A 17,647-nucleotide genomic window follows, 5' to 3' on the forward strand; every position below is an offset into this window, starting at 1 on the left:
AGAGGATGAACCAAGAATCTGAAAGCTCTGTTCTATTCTAAGTGACCAATTTTTCCAAGTATGTGAAGGATGGTCATGACAACGTGAAGTCTGTAATAAAATAGTTGTTACTTTACCGACAATTTGGAACCTGGAAAAGAGAAAAAGAAAAAGAACAAGAGTTAAGAGATATCAGAAAATTGCACAATAAATTATAAGTAAAAAGCACTTTAAAACAGGTTGGGAAACTTGTATTAGTTAAAGGGGATATTTGAAATTAGCAAGTCTATTATATTGGTGCCAACTCCAATGGATGGTAACATAGACTGCATTACTGGTACTAGGGATAAGGGCAAATCTTAAATTAAAATAGCTCTGTAAAATCAGAGGAACAACAGTCAATTCTAAAAATTGCTTATCAAATAAAGAAGCTAAGTATTCTGTATAGTTCATTCTGTGTCTGTGAATAACTTACTCTACTCATATTACACAAATACATTTGATGAGACTTACCTTTCTGATTAGGACATTTACCTAAAAAAAGAAAAAAAAGGAATGTTAGGAATTTTTTTATCAGTAAAATCACAAAACATGCATTTTTAATCTGTACGTCACAAATATAATATTTTTGACAATCTCAGCTTTTTTTTTACAATTGATTTTATAATAAAATACTTACGCTCTTGGAAACTAGCAAAAATGGTCTTCTACTGCTAGTGCTAGTTCTTTGAAAGTCGAGTGAGGTCTTTGACTATCTGTAATGCTATATAAAAAAAAATCACAGTAAATAAAGAGAAATGCTATGTCATTTTAGGATCATTTTATTTTAAAGGAAAAGTTGGTATTATGGGCACTTGGGTCCAAACTTTAAGATTCACAACTAATATGTGCAGTCTCACGGCTAATGATTTAGTAATACTAGAAAATATTATAGGCCTTAATGTACAAATCCCTTTGTAAAGGCGCAAATATATATATATATATATATATATATATTAATTTGGGACAAAGTTTTACAATGAGGTGCAGGTATTTGTGCTCTATTAAGTTCTTGCTAAATAAAACCATGTGTGAATTCAGAAGCTATTAATTATTAAGGAGAAACACATGGACATTCTCCAAAAGGCCCTGTTTGGCTAAGTTATTAAAGTTATCAAGGAGGTGGAAGTACAGGGACCTGTACTTAAAACTGCCAATGCAGGCATGAAATAAACTGTTGCTTGTACACTATGGGGCAGATTTATCAGGGTCGAATTGAAAATTTTCGAATTCAAATTTACTTGTTTTTCATGGCCAAAACTGTCAAATTCAACTAGGGAATTGTTAAAATTCGATTTAAGTTTTTAAAGGCGAAGGAATCCTAGTCGGCGCAAACCCCCCCACCCCCCCTCCCGTTTGTTGCCCACCCTCCCTCTCCCCCCTGGCCTACCCGTCCCGCTGGCAGATGCCCCTAACTGTTACTTACCCTTCTGCCGCAGGTCCAGTCCAGGGAGTTCCACAGACGACAACTTCTTCCACGCAATCTTTCTTCCTGCTGTGAACGGCGCATGCGCAGTAGGATCATTTCGCCGGTACGATCTCACTGCGCATGCACGTGACTTTTGGCGCATGCGCAGTAGATCCGTACCCGCGAAATGATCCTACTGCGCATGCGCAAAAAGCCGTTTACAGCAGGAAGAAGATCGCGTGGAAGAGATGTCGCCATGTGAACTCCCTGGACTGGACCTGCGCAGAAGGGTAAGTAACAAGTTAGGGGCATTTGCCCAGTGGGACGGGTAGGCCAGGGGGGGAGGAGGGAGGGTGGGCAACAAATGGGAGGGGGGGTGGGGGGTTTGCGCCGACTAGGTTTCCTTCCCCTTTAAATTTGAATTGAAATTTATCATACATTTGCCCTTTAAGGATTTTAATTCGACTATTTGCCACCTTAAACCTGCTGAATTGCTGTTTTAACCTATGGAAGACGTCCTGGGAGGTTAAAATAGGGATCCACCGACGGGTCCAACAATTGTCTCATTAGGCACAATTGTTGGACCCGTCAGGAGCCCCCCACACATGGCAAATAAGATGCTGAATCGGTCTAAAGGACCGATATCGGCAGCTTTAATCTGCCACCTTTTGTTTGATAATCCGTTTCTGATAGGTAATAGGAAAGTTATAATTACGCGTCTTTTCTTCATCCAACTCTGTCTCCAATTTCTTTGTAGCTTTGTTAATTTCATTTTATATTCTGAAACTATCATGTCATCCGTATCTGTCTGCAAAGTAAAAGAAATGAATACATTATTAGAATTCAGGGGGGCTATGTAATAAAAGACATTAAGGGGGTTATTTACTAAACTCTTTTTAGTATAAAATCTGAATTTTAGTAAAAAAAATCACACATTTTCAGAATTTATTAAACCCAGAGGATGGAAAGTCTGAATCAGAAAATCCGGCCATCTCCAGACCGTCGAGGTTGGCATATAAGTCAATGAGAGAAAGTCCCAATGATTTTTTGATGTGCAATACCCCCGAAGTTTTCCGGCAAAAAGCATAAAAATCTGAGTTTTCTGGTTAAAAATCCAAAAAAATCTTGAAAATCAGGTAGAAATTCCGAAAAAATTTGTAAATTCTTATTTTTCATGATTTTTCTTGATTTTATTCCAGCAGACAAAATGTTTGGTAAAGTGTATTAATAAATAAGCCAAAAAAAAGTGTGGATTTGGGTTGGTAATTTTTTTCAGTAAAAATTCGGATTTGGGAAATAACCCCCCTAAATTTGCAGTAACCCATAGCAATAGTACTATTTACTGGGTCAACTGTTGAAAAGAAAAACACATCTTATTGGTTGCTATGGGTTACTGCTCCAGGGCAAACTTAGCTCCTTTTATACATATGGTGGATTGTCTGTATATAGATTTTACAGTCTTAGACAATGCAACCCTCATAAAAGGAAGTCCAGTGAATATTAAAGGCCTGAATTCCTTCCATTATATAAACAGTACAAGATTATACAGGGTCAATACTTTGACAATGTTATAAGGCATCTACTACATACACTTTGTATGGAAATGGGTCTAAATCTAAAACTGTCCTTAGAAAATGCAACATGCCAGACTGTGATCCTATGCTATAACTCCATAATAAATGAACCTAAAATGTTAATTAGGACATTTTATTTGCAACTTATAAGGCCTCTTTCATGCCAGCAAAAATAGAAATGATTCAGAAAGAGCAAATCCTAACATGTAAGAAAATTGCAGCCTACTAATAGTTTGTCTTCTCCATTTTCCTATGATGATACTGCTTAAACATATGTGCCATAAATGCCAAAAGATTTAAAAACGTGTAACGTTCTACCAAATGTAGGGTTTTCCCTCAATGTTTTTGCTCTCAGATCACAGCGCTTACATGAAGCAACTCCGCTTACCTAATTTCCTCTGCAGATACTGAGTTTGTAAACCACTAGAAAACTCTTGAATAAAATCTCGGACAGCCATAAAGTTTTTCTCTCTTTCTCCAATACAAATCTTCAATAGCAGATAGGAAACTATTTCCACTTCCTTTGAGCTGGGATCACAACTGAAACACGAAAAACTAGGGGAATATTCACTGTTAGTAAGTAAATAGCAATATAGAATAATAATAATGATTTTGTTAGAAACGTCATGATGAAATAAAATAAAGTAATAAAATAAGTTTGAATAAGTTTGAAGTATAGATGTCACTTGCTGGCTCGTCAAAACAGCAATGAAATGATGATCAACAAGACAACACTTGTAGTGTAGCTCATGTCATGTGACAATGATGTCACAGTGACTGACCTGACCTTTACAGAAAAGGTCACACCTGAAACAAACTGTTACGGTGATGTCATAATGCCTCACAAACTAGTTAGTGAAGATGTTATGATGATGTCATAATGCCTCACAAACCGGACTGACTGGTCGTCAGCCATGGTTTTTTTTTTCCATTGTTAATTAATAAAAAACATATGTCTGCTGAGCACATAGTTATTTATCATTTTTTAGTAGTTGTAACTAATTAAAAGATGTTAAAAAAACTCAATGTTTAGTTACAGGACTTTTCCATACTTTTGTATTGTGATACATTTCTGCCAATGTAAGAAGCTATTCATGACTTTGATAAATCAGCCAGTTTATTAGTAGTTTATGATCATTGAGAAAAGCTGTCAATTGTTTCAGAATATTAATATAAGGTTGTACATTTTTAAAGGATTATACCAGTTATAACAAAAAAAACCCTTCCTTTTATAAATATGACCCTAATTATACTACTTTTGGCAAGACCCACCCACAGTAAAAACACCAGTGGATTAACAATTTATATAATTTGTTAAAAAAGTTTATTTTGGAACAAAACTATTGTGGAGAAATACATTTTTCCTACATTTCCCTCTTTTAAGAAGATTTTTAGTACTAGCAGCAAGTCTTTTTAAAGGGGGTTATTTACTAAAACTTGAATTTTCTCGCTGGCTTTTTGGGCAAAAACTAGAATTTTTTCGTGGAAAAAACCCCCCTCTAATTTGCTTTAAAAAGCCTGAATCCGAAATCTCAAACCTGTTTCTGTATAAGTCAATGGCAGATGTCCCTATATGAATTTGAAGATATTGTGTTTTGCCCAATAATTGAAAAGTTTGGGGATTTCAAACAATACTGAGTGGTTCGGGCGCAATATATATATATATATTTCCTTGTCAACACAAAGGGTGATCAAATTCCGAATTTATCTCAATATTTTCTGCTTCAAACTCCAATCAAATCCACTCGGGTTTTTTACACTTATTTATTATTACATTTTCCAGAAAATTTGGTTTGAGGGGAAAAAAAACAATCTGATTTCTTTTTGGATTTTTCCATCCGATTTTCACGATTTTCTCGGAATTTACACCCGAAATCTCTAGAAACGATATAAAAAAATCATTGGGACTTCTCCCGTTGACTTATATACAGTACAACCTCGACAGGTCTGAGATACTGGATTTTCAGATTCTGAATTTTCCATCCTCAGGGTTTAATAAATTCCGAAAAATTTGTGATTTTTTAAAGGTCAGATTTAGGGGCAGATTTATCTAGGGTCGAATTTCAAGTTTATGGGAGTTTCTAAAAACTCCCATCAACTCCCATAGACTCGAAATTCTAAAAAAAAACCAGACCAATCGAAATTTATTAAAAAATAAAAAATTTTAGAAACGTGTGAATAGGATAAAGCTGCAATTTTTTTTTAAAGGTTCACCAAATGACTCCAAATTGATTGTAGGAGGTCCTCCATAGGCTAAAACAAATTCAGCAGGTTTTAGATGGCGAATAGTCAAATTTAAATTCTTAAAGGGACGTTACATGATAAATTTTGAAATTTGATTTTTTTCAAATTCGAATCGAATTTGGACTGTTCCCTAGTTAAAGTACACAAAAATAATTCGAAATTCAAATTTTTTTCATTCGAAAATTGACCTCAACCTTTGATAAATCTGGCCCAATTAGGGTTATTTACTAAACTCCGAATGCAAAAATCATGAAAAATGTGTGATTTTTTTGGTATAAAATCTGACTTTTAAAAAATCACACATTTTTTCTGAATCAAACCCTGAGGATGGAAAAGTCAGAATCTGAAAATCTGGCATCTCAGACCTGCCGAGGTTGCATATAAGTCAATGGGAGAAGTCCCAATGATTTTTTGATTTATCGCAATACCCCGTGAAAATCAGATGAAAAAAATTTCCGGAAAAATTTAATAATAAATACAGTAAGGGGCATATTTATCAAGGGTCAAATTTCTAATAGAGAAAAAGAATTTCGAATTCAAAAAGACTAACCGAAATTAAGTCAGTTTTTTTTTGGTCAAATAGGTCCTTTTCAACTGTATTCGGGCGAATTCGAATCAAAGTAATAGCGCATTCGATCTAATTCGATTCAAAGTTTTTCCCAAAAAAAACTTTTATTTTTCAGAGTCCACCCATTGACTCCAAAAAGGTTCCAGGAGGTCCCCCATAGGCTAAAACAGAAATTTGGCAGGTTTTAGATGGTGAATGTTCGAAGTCAAATTTTTAAAGAGACAGCATGATATTCAAATTTTCTTCCCCTATTCCCTAGTCGAAGTACACAAAAAAATAGCTTTAAATTTACATTTTTTTCATTCGAAAGTTCACCTACATTGATAAATCTGCCGCTAAGAAGCATATTTATCAAGGGTCAATTTTCGTATTGAAAAAAAGTCGAAATTCGATTTCAAAAAGACCAACCAAATTGAAGTCGAAGTTTTTTTTGAGTCGAAGAGGTCCGTATTTGGCCAATTTCTAATGGTACGATCAAAGAAAAGCGCATTCGTGTGAATTCGATTAGATGTTTTCCCCCAAAAAACTTTGATTTCTCAATAATATTGTAAATCCACCTTGCTGATTGCGTATGTTAATATCTTTGACCTTGCAGTGCAGGAATAATTCCCATTGAAGTTTACTTCATGTAAATCAATCAGTGTGGGAATTCTGACAGTCTTGCTTCTGAAATGAGAACCCAGTAAATATGAGAAACCTGGTAAAGAACTCACTGACAGTGGTGCTGAGAATAAAAATCATTTCATTTTTATATATTTTATGATTGACAATGCCTCTTACTTTCACCATGATCTGCTTGTGCCCATTTGCCAGCAGACTCTTTTGGAGTCACTATTATCTCCATTGTATAAAAGTATGGAGCAGACCATTCCAGTCTCACCATTTGTGCTTGAACTGTGAGCTGGAGCACATCCCCACCAAATGGTACAGTCAAACTGACCAGTAACTCACAGTCAGAAGCCTTTTAGATTGATTTTGAATGAACAGAGAGACAGCCGTTTACTGTTATCACTGTTATGTTGTATTATTGGGAGGTTGGCTTAATCTGCCCAAAGTATAAAAAGGGGTTGTCCAACTGAAGGTCAGATGTTGCCTTTCAATTAATTATTATGGGCACAACCTGCCTAATGGTTCCTTATGAATCTATATGTAACATCATCATTTTAATATATATCGGCCTACTAACATATTCACTATACATAAAAACTGGCTAATACTGGTATGAAGGATTTTAAGATTACAAGTCTCTGTGTGTGTGTGTGTTTGTAGATATATATATATATGTAAATTTAATCTTTGGTACAAAAATAATAAATTTTAATGCAACTGACATCTTTGATCTTGTAATCCTTCTAGATAGAGAATGGTTATATGAACATACAACAAAGGGACACTTGGACCATAGATCTTAATGTCTCTGATGTAAGAAATACTGTGTAAATCGTTATGTAAAGATCAGTGATAATAAGTTAATTCTGTAATTAATTACATTGATTTACCACAATATCCATCTGTAAAAGAGAAAATAAAACTCTTAAAGGAGATGTTAGGAATAAGAAATGTTAGTACAAGTATGGGACCTGTAATCAACAACACTCAGGACCTGAGGGTTTCCGGATAACAAATCTATCCGTAATTTGGATACCTTAATTTGGATACCTTGGATACCTTAAGATACCTTAAGTCTGCTAGAATATCATGTCAAAATTAAATATACCCAATAGGCTGGTTTTGCTTCCAATAAGAATTAATTATATCTTAGTTAGGATCAAGTACAAGCTACTGTTTCATTATTACAGAGAAAAAGGGAATCACTTTTAATAATATGGATTATTTGGATAAAATGGAGTCTATGGGAGATGGCCTTCCCGCAAATCAGAGCTTACTGGATAATGGATTTCCAGATAACGGATCCCATACCTGTATATTACATACAATAAAATATGTGCTCTGCAAAATGTAGAAAGGTTTTTAGTATTTATAGTTTTTATATTCAAATATACATATTCAGGGGCGCCTTTAGTATGTAGCTGGTTATGTGTTTAGAATCTCATATTAAGTGAATAAAATTAAAGTAAATAAAAAATGAACAGTCCTGTCAGGATACCAATGAACTTCGGGGTCTTCTGTATGATAGTATCCATCCATTCCTCCTTATAAGACAAATCCTCCTTATAAGGCAAATCTTTGATTAAAATATCTCTGTAATATTTAGGGTTAAAGGGGTAGTTCAATTTAAGTTAATGTTAAGTATGTTATGGAATGGCTTACTCTCTGCAACTTTTCAAAGTGGTTATGTTTATTGTTTCTGAATTATTTACCATTCTCTCTCTAGTTCTCAATGGGGGTCACTGACCCCAGCAGCTGTAATTTTTCAATTACTTAACTTTCTATTCAATCAACTGTAACACCTATTTGGGCCACTCGGGGTTAATTCACCAGCTAGAACAGTAGAGCATGGGTTACACGCGACTTACACCCAGGGCAGGGCCTTCGCTAAGTGGAAGTGTTCCCTCTATGGTGTAGTGCAACTACATCCCCCCCAGGCTACTGTGCACACAAAAACAACTTGGGCGCCAGGAGGTTCTTAACAATCAGGAACGGTTTATTATGCCAAAAAGGGCAAATGACCACAGGTTTCAGTACTCACGCAGGAGTTGAGGAAACAACTATAGCACCTTACAAGTCGAGGTTTATTTACTAAACCTGGAATTTATCTGGTCAAGCTTTTTGGGCCAAAAACTCAAAAACTCTATTTTAAAAAGTGTAATCTGACAATGCACCATGTCAGCCAGTGATGATGCATCAGCAGATGAAGGTAAAATCTATGGCCATCTAGCCATCTGTTGCTATTAATAAACAGCATCTATAAAAGACGCACAGACGCACAGCATCTATAAAAGACGAACCCGGAAGTTGGCATTTGATGGTGGTGGGCAGGGAGAGCAGGAGAAGAGCTCAACCCGCCCACCACCCGCAACAAAGCGTGTGAGGTCGGCCCAAACCCGCCCGACCCACGGGTATTTGGTCGGCCGCACATCACTAGTCCCAATGTTACTTATAGTTTCCTGGATGATCATTTACCTTGTCATTGCTACAGAAGAATTTTCTTAAATCAACCACACATGGGAAATTATGATAAATATATTTGGAAACACATGGGCGTCCACACACATTCTGATTCAATGAACTATTGAGTCACAAACTGTTTCACGGAATTGCCATTGATACAGTTCTGGATTCATCGATGACCTCACTAACAAGTCAAATTATTTAATCAGTCAGCCCAGTCTACCCTTATTTGAAATACATTTTCATGCCATTGACCATATCATTTAGTGTGGCCTTAAACATGAATACAACATACAGTTTGGCTAATGAAATCTGAACTACATTGTAACTTGGTTCTATTGTTTTCAACCTTAGAACCTTAAAAAGAACATGGAATTATAAAATAGAAAACACAAACTACTCAGAAACCACATATATTATCAGACAATGATTTATTATATCATAAGGGAGTGATATCTAAAAAACAGAGATTTGAACCATTCTTATTTCTCATCTACTATTTCTTAATAAGAACTGCCGGTGAAAAACCCATCTTCTATAGGAGTCTCCGATGTCTTCATTATATTTAACCCTGTCAATCTCAACATGTCTTCCCCTCAATTTTCTGCTGTTCCGAATCATAATCCATGTATATTTTGCTATCCCATCTAATATAAATATGAGATTATAAAACAAAAAATATTAAATACTCAGAAAACACATAGATAATCAGTCAAGGATTTATTATATCATATGGGAACCAATATTTAAAAAAACAAAAAACAGATCTTTGATGAAAGATAAAGATTGAATTCTGTTGGCAGTGATGTCACACGAGGTTTCCACATCATAGTAGTTCTAAGAATCGAATATCTTCGAGACTGAGAAGAATGAAGAGTTTAATGCCTGGAGTCAATTGCTTGATTGTAGATATAAAGTAGGTGTCCTCATTATTCTGTCTTCTCAGATTGTTCCTTAATTAACATTCTTATTTCTCAGTTATAATCTCTAAATTCTCCCTAACAACTGCCGGTGAAAACCCATCTTCAGTAGGAGTCTTCACTGTTTTCATTATATTTAACGATGTCAATCTCAACATGTCTTTTTCTGCAATTTTCTGCTGTTCCACGTCATAATCCAAGTATGTTTTACTATCCCATCTGATATAAAAACTGGAGGAAGAAAAGAGAAAATAAATAAAACTTTCACATAAAATATCTGTGTAGCAGAAGGGTTTTTATCACTACAGTGCCCCATGATTTCTAATAAGCATTCTCCACACATATCACACATACAAAGCTAAGTGACTGCTCTAAAAAAACTGAGCAATAATTGGATCTGAGAGGTGATACTTAGTCAACTGTATTGTACTGTGGTCACCATTATAAAAAGAACTGGATATCAAATAAAAATATACTCACATCAAGCCGACTATTACACCTATAACCAGGAAAATGCTAACAATAAGAATGGCCACTGCTATAACTAATGTCCAGTCTACATCTGGAATATCTGGAATATCTTGAATTGGTGGCAGTGTTCCTTGACTGATTTCCAGAGGTCTTGTTGCGCCTTTTATCACTGTATAAGAAAAACAAAACAAATTTGCATTAGGGGTTTCTAATGGTTTTAATGTTATCTGTAAATGTAATAACAATTAAAAGATAAGACCCAGAAGAAAAGGGATAAACAAATACTGCTTTCTATTGCAATTTTACAAATAACTTTATAACCACTGACATTTTTAAAACATGTCTGTTGGGAAGTTGATTAGAACTACACTTCCCTTCTAATGTAAAACACTTTGATTGGTAATGGACCCCTTTAAACACAGAGGGAGAGCTGTCAAAAGAACTCCCCAATATTAAATTAATCACTTTGGAGTCTGTAGTTTGATAAAAGCAATTATTCCTAATTGCTAATGAAACTTCTGGTTAAAAAAAAAAAAAGAATAGGAAGCAGTTGTGTATTTCCCCCATAAATACTGTATAACATACCTTTTACGTTAAAATCAACTGTGCTGATTGGAAACCTCGTTGCTCTTGATCGTGCAGTGCAGGAATAAATGCCAACATCACTAAAGTCAGCTAAATATTTAACATATGTTGGCTGGGAGAATGTTTGTATAGGAACCATTGTTGAGCCATTTTTCTAAAAAAAACAAGAAAAACACTTTCATTAGTAGCAGTTGATAACTGTCCTAAAATTTTATTTATATAATACACAAGAGCCATGAATATCCTGTAAATTATATCCTTATGAACAGTGCTTAGTGATGTCATCAGTTATAATCGGGGCTTAGTGATGTCATTTCTGTCACATTATTTACTGAAACGTGTACATTATAATAAAGTACCCCCTGTTACAAAATATGAGGATAATAGAAGTCTCCTTGGAGTTCCATGACCTGTATAAATATTCTCGGTCTTCAGCCTCGTGCTTTTATATGGTCATAATATCCTTATATCTTACAAGAGGGGGTACTTTATTCACTATTAATAAATAAAGTATCCTCTGTTGCAAAATATAAGGATTTTTATATGGTCATGGAACTCCTCGGTAACTTATAATATCCTTATATTTTACAAGAGGGGGTACTTTATTCACTATATAATACACAAAAGCTATGACTATCTTGTAAATTATATCCTTATAAACAGTGAGTTCTGATGTCATCAGTTATAAACAGTGAGTTCTGATGTCATTTCTGTCACATGACTCACTGAAAATTGTGTAGTATAATAAAGAAAGTACCAACAGTTGCAAAATATGAGGATATTAGAAGTTACCTTGGAATTCCATGACCTGTATAAAAACACTCTGCGTTCAGCCTTGTGTTTTATATGGCCATGAAACTCCTCGGTAACTTATAATATCCTTATGTTTTACAAGAGGGGTACTTTATTCACTATATAATCATCTAATAATAGCCCAATTTAAAAAAGTATTCTTAACTTAATCACATTTAACGGTGGTGGGCACCTCCCAAATATTTACATACAATCATCTACAGTAACTGAATTTCATTTCAAAATACCTTTTCAAGAACGTATTCCATTTCATCCCGGATGCCGTAATGAAATTTAACGCTGCAATCAAAATTCAAGTCGGCTTCTTCTTCAACTTGAATTTCCCGAGCTAGAAAATATATATAAGAAAGGGTCATTTTAATACTGTACATATGAATAATTTTTGACACAAAAGATATTTTTATTTCAACTGTTTAAACTTTATAAAGAGACCCAGGAAGTTTTACTTGATGCACTTGTGTTTCTTCTTCAACCCCATCTAATATAATACCACAATTATAGAGTAACAACTGAACTAAAGAATTGGATTTCGTTATATTCTTATTAGAGGCATAAATACAATAATATTGACTAATGATGCCTCTATACAATGATTTTGGGCCAAGGGTATAGCTGAAATATGGAAATATACTTACTCCCACACGGCAATATTTCTTGAAGGCACTCTGAGTATCCTTTACAAGGTGTGCAGGGTTCTTTAGTCCTTACATCTGCAGAAACATTAATAAAGTTATTAAATAGTTGTATTGCTCACAGAGGAACTGTCACAGTTGCTGGGCTTAAAGTCTTAATGCTTATACAGTAAAAAGAAAACAAATGTATACGTTAATGTTGTTATATATTTATCTTTAATTCACTAGAACACACGTAGTTGTGAAAAAAATATTGCTTCCCTATCTATTTGGATTATGGGAGTTTTCATATTACTTGACCCCAGTATAATATGGCATTCCAAAATGTGCAGCCAGCCCTGCAACTGTCATATTATACTAGGGATGCACCGAATCCACTATTTTGGATTCGGCCGAACCCCGAATCCTTCACGAAGGATTTGTCCGAATACCAAACTGAATCTGAATCCTAATTTGCATATGCAAATTAGGGGTTGGAAGGGGAAAACATTTTTTTACTTCCTTGTTTTGTGACAAAAAGTAACGTGATTTCCCTCGCCGCCCTAATTTGCATATGCAAATTAGGATTCAGATTTGGTTCGGCCGGACAGAAGGATTCAGCCGAATCCGAATCCTGCTGAAAAAGGCCGAATCCCGAACCAAATACTGGATTCGGTGCATCCCTATATTATACTGCCATACATTTCTTATGATACAGATTTGTGGTTATCATCCTCATTCTCTTATATATGCAGATGGATGAGCTGTTGTTTTAAAATGATGTATATAATCCTATACCTCATGCCAGCTCTACCTGCCTGCAATACCTTTTTTTGATTACTTACCGAAACATTTGCCTTTAATGCACTGGCACATCGGACATGAATTCACCAAATCTATGAAAAAAAAAACAATATGGGGTTATTATATTATTACATAGCTTAAGTACATGCATTTAATGACTCTCTAATTAGAAATAATATTAAAATAAAAACTGGTCCAGCAGCCACAATAAAGGTGAATAAACCAGCTCTGCTAATAATATTATTTATTTCTGTGTTATTGACAGGTTACTTACCGGTACACCATTTGTTTGTACCCCCAACACACATCTGAAATTCTTCTTGGCATGTTTCACAGTTTATCACTTTGTCAAATAGGATTCCTTAAAATAAGCAAAATATGATATATATAATACATATATGCATAATTAAACCTAAAATCTTGGGTTATGAATCAAATTGGCTTTTAGTACCCCAGAACTAAAAATCCAAGTATCTGTTTTCAATTGCATTATGGCAAATTCATAGGCGCTGCTCACTATAAATAGAGACCCAGCCTGATGGCAGCTAGCCTACCATCTAGAATGATTAGGAGGGTTATTTATCAAAATCCGATTTTATCTCAACATTTTCTGCTACAAACTCTGATCAAATCCACTCGGGTTTTTTAACGCGTATTTATTATTACATTATTTTCATCCAATTTTCACAACTTGTTTTGGATTTTTCACCCGAAAACTCTGATTTCTTATGTTTTTTTGCCTGAAAACTCTGAAAACTTTGGGGTATTGCACGAAACCCAACGCACATCAAAAAATCGATGCATAATTAAATGCAACCTCGACTGAGGTGCCGGATTTTCTGATTCGGACTTTTAATAAATTCCAAAAAATTTGTGATTTTTTTAAAAGTCAGATTTTATTTAAAAAAAATCACGAATTTTTCGTGATTTTTGCATTTGGAGTTTAGTAAATACCCCACTAACTGTTTGCCTGGATACTACTTCTTGAACTGTAGCCATGTTAATGTTACATGTTTAAATGTGTATTAGGGTTATAATCTAAATGTAAAAAATGAACTTGAACCCAAGAATCTGAAAGCCTCTGTTCTAAGTGACAATTTTCCAGTATGTGAAGGGCGGTCATGATCAACTGAGTCTGTAATAAAATAGTTGTACTTACCACAATTGGAACCTGGAAAAGAGAAAAGAAAAGACAAGAGTTAAGAGATATCAGAAATTGCACAATAAACTAATAAACAGGTGGGAAACTTGTATTAGTTAAAGGGGATATTTGAAATTAGCAAGTCTATTATATTGGTGCCAACTCCAATGGATGGTAACATAGACTGCATTACTGGTACTAGGATAAGGGCAAATCTTAAATTAAAATAGCTCTGTAATAATCAGAGGAACAACAGTCAATTCTAAAAATTGCTTATCAAATAAAGAAGCTAAGGATTCTGTATAGTTCATTCTGTGTCTGTGAACTTACTCTACTCATATTACACAAATACATTTGATGAGACTTACCTTTCTGATTAGGACATTTACCTAAAAAAGAAAAAAAAAGGAATGTTAGGAATTTTTTTATCAGTAAAATCACAATAACATGCATTTTTAATCTGTACTGTCACAAATATAAATATTTTGACAATTCTCAGCTTTTTTTTTTACAATTGATGTTATAATAAAATACTTACGCTCTTGGAAACTAGCAAAAATGTCTTCTACTGCTAGTGCTAGTTCTTTGAAAGTCGGAGTGAGGTCTTTGACTATCTGTAATGCTATATAAAAAAAAATCACAGTAAATAAAGAAGAAATGCTATGTCATTTTAGGATCATTTTATTTTAAAGGAAAAGTTGGTTTTATGGGCACTTGGGTCCAAACTTTAAGATTCACAACTAATATTTGCAGTCTCATGGCTAATGATTTAGTAAATTACTAGAAAATATTATAGGCCTTAATGTACAAATCCTTTGTCAAGGCGCATATATATGTATGTATATATATATATATACTAGATAGGTGCACTCAGATAGCCATGTTAATGCCTAGGTGCTGGACAAAAATTCATATCTATAAAACAAAAAAAACTTCCGCACACATAGGTCTTGATAAGTGAAAAAAAGCTGGTAGATTTATTTCAACATTTCGGCTTACAAACTCAAGCCCTTCCTGATGACGGCTTGAGTTTGTAAACCGAAACGTTAAAATAAATCTACCAGCTTTTTTTCACTTATCAAGACCTATGTGTGTGGAAGGTTTTTTTGTTTGGCAGGCATGAAATAAACTGTTGCTTGTACACTATCAGGCAGATTTATCAAAGGTCGAATTGAAAATTCAAATTTTCGAATTCAAATTTACTTGTTTTTTCATGGCCAAAACTGTCAAATTCAACTAGGGAATTGTTAAAATTCGATTTAATTGTTTTTTAAATTTGAATTTTGAAATTTATCATACATTTACCCTTTAAGAATTTTAATTCGACTTTTTGCCACCTTAAACCTGCCGAATTGCTGTTTTAACCTATGGAAGACGTCCTGGGAGGTTAAAATAGGGATCCACCGACGGGTCCAACAATTGTCTCATTAGGCACAATTGTTGGACCCGTCAGGAGCCCCCACACATGGGCAAATAAGATGCTGAATCGGTCTAAAGGACCGATATCGGCAGCTTTAATCTGCCACTTTTTGTTTTGATAATCTGCTAGGTAATAGGAAAGTTATAATTACGCGTCTTTTCTTCGTCCAACTCTGTCTCCAATTTCTTCTGTAGCTTTGTTAATTTCATTTTATATTCTGAAACTATCATGTTCATTCCGTATCTGTCTGCAAAGTAAAAGAAATGAATACATTATTTAGAATTCAGGGGGGCTATGTAATAAAAGACATTAAGGGGGTTATTTACTAAACTCTTTTTAGTATAAAATCCGAATTTTTAGTAAAAAAATCACACATTTTTCAGAATTTATTAAACCCAGAGGATGGAAAAATCTGAATCAGAAAATCCGGCATCTCAGACCTGTCGAGGTTGCATATAAGTCAATGAGGGAAGTCCCAATGATTTTTTGATGTGCAATACCCTGAAGTTTTCCGGCAAAAAGCATAAGAAATCTGAGTTTTCGGGTTAAAAATCCGAAAAAATCTTGAAAATCAGGTAGAAATTCAGAAAAATTTGTTTATTTCTTATTTTTCATGATTTTTCTGATTTTATTCCAGCAGACAAAATGTTTGGTAAAGTGTATTAATAAATAAGCCAAAAAAAAAGTGCGGATTTGGTTGTAATTTTTTTCAGAAAAAATTCGGATTTTGGGAAATAACCCCCTAAATTTGCAGTAACCCATAGCAACAGGTAGCATTTACTGGTCACCTGTTGAAAAGAAAAACACATCTTATTGGTTGCTATGGGTTACTGCTCCAGGGCAAACGTAGCTCCTTTTATACATATGGTGGATTGTCTGAATATAGATTTTACAGTGTTAGACAATGCAACCCTCATAAAAGGAAGTCCAGTGAATATTAAAGGCTGATTTCCTTTCCATTATATATACAGTACAGGATTATACAGGGTCAATATTTGACAATGTTATAAGGCATCTACTACATACACTTTGTATGGATAATGGGTCTAAATCTAAAACTGTCCTTAGAAAATGCAACATGCCAGACTGTGATCCTATGCTATAACTCCATAATAAATGAACCCTAAAATGTTAAAATGCAGCTTTATTTTGCAACTTATAAGGCCTCTTTCATGCAGCAAAACAGAAATGATTCAGAAAGAGCAAAATCCTAACATGTAAGAAAATTGCATCCTACTAATAGTTTGTCTTATCCATTTTCCTATGATGATACTGCTTAAACATATGTGCCATAAATGCAAAAGATTTTTAAAAAAGTATAAACGTTCTACAAAATCTAGGGTTTTTCCCTCAATGTTTTTGCTCTCAGATCACAGCGCTTACATGAAGCAACTCCGCTTACCTAATTTCCTCTGCAGATACTGAGTTTGTAAACCACTAGAAAACTCTTGAATAAAATCTCGGACAGCCATAAAGTTTTCTCTCTTTCTCCAATACAAATCTTCAATAGCAGATAGGAAACTATTTTCCACTTCCTTTGAGCTGGGATCACAGCTGAAACACGAAAAAACTAGGGGAATATTCACTGTTAGTAAGTAAATAGCAATATAGAATAATAATAATGATTTTGTTAGAAACGTCATGATGAAATAAAATAAAGTAATAAAATAAGTTTTGAATAAGTTTGTAGTATAAGATGTCACTTGCTGCTCGTCAAAAACAGCAGCAAGTGAAAATGATGATCAACAAGACAACACTTGTAGTGTATAGTGTAGCTCATGTCATGTGACAATGATGTCACAGTGACTGACCTTGACCTTTACAGAAAAGGTCACACCTGAAACAACTGTTACGGTGATGTCATAATGCCTCACAAACTAGTTAAGTGAAGATGTTACGATGATGTCATAATGCCTCACAAACCGGTTTAGACTGGTCGTCAGCCATGGGTTTTTTTTCCATTGTTAATTAATAAAAAACATATGTCTGCTGAGCACA

General features: G+C 34.4%; 1 protein-coding gene across 1 annotated transcript; it reads right to left on the minus strand.

Moving 5' to 3' along the window:
• Positions 1 to 9,675: 9,675 nt before the first annotated feature.
• On the minus strand, positions 9,676 to 17,330 carry LOC121395627. The gene is made up of 12 exons (XM_041569617.1): positions 17,052 to 17,330; positions 15,801 to 15,896; positions 14,768 to 14,851; positions 14,598 to 14,618; positions 14,248 to 14,259; positions 13,363 to 13,449; positions 13,130 to 13,180; positions 12,309 to 12,383; positions 11,901 to 12,001; positions 10,861 to 11,014; positions 10,285 to 10,444; positions 9,676 to 10,035 (listed from the first exon to the last, which is right to left on the minus strand). Exons 1-12 carry the CDS (start codon positions 17,290 to 17,292, stop codon positions 9,852 to 9,854), a joined length of 1,266 nt encoding a protein of 421 aa, XP_041425551.1. The 5' UTR covers positions 17,293 to 17,330; the 3' UTR covers positions 9,676 to 9,851.
• Positions 17,331 to 17,647: the final 317 nt, after the last annotated feature.

Source organism: Xenopus laevis, chromosome 7L, assembly GCF_017654675.1.
Source record: "Xenopus laevis strain J_2021 chromosome 7L, Xenopus_laevis_v10.1, whole genome shotgun sequence".
NCBI lineage: Eukaryota > Metazoa > Chordata > Amphibia > Anura > Pipidae > Xenopus > Xenopus laevis.

What these genes read in the sequence shown, in the direction of transcription:
- LOC121395627 (XM_041569617.1), bottom strand. Translation starts at nt 17,292, where the DNA reads ATGACGTTTCTAACAAAATCATTATTATTATTCTATATTGCTATTTAC. An exon ending in GTTGGACGAAGAAAAGACGC is followed by an intron (nt 14,852 to 15,800) that starts GTAATTATAACT and finishes TTTTTTATATAG; the next exon opens with CATTACAGATAGTCAAAGAC. An exon ending in TGGAATACGTTCTTGAAAAG is followed by an intron (nt 11,015 to 11,900) that starts GTATTTTGAAAT and finishes TGTTTTTTTTAG; the next exon opens with AAAAATGGCTCAACAATGGT.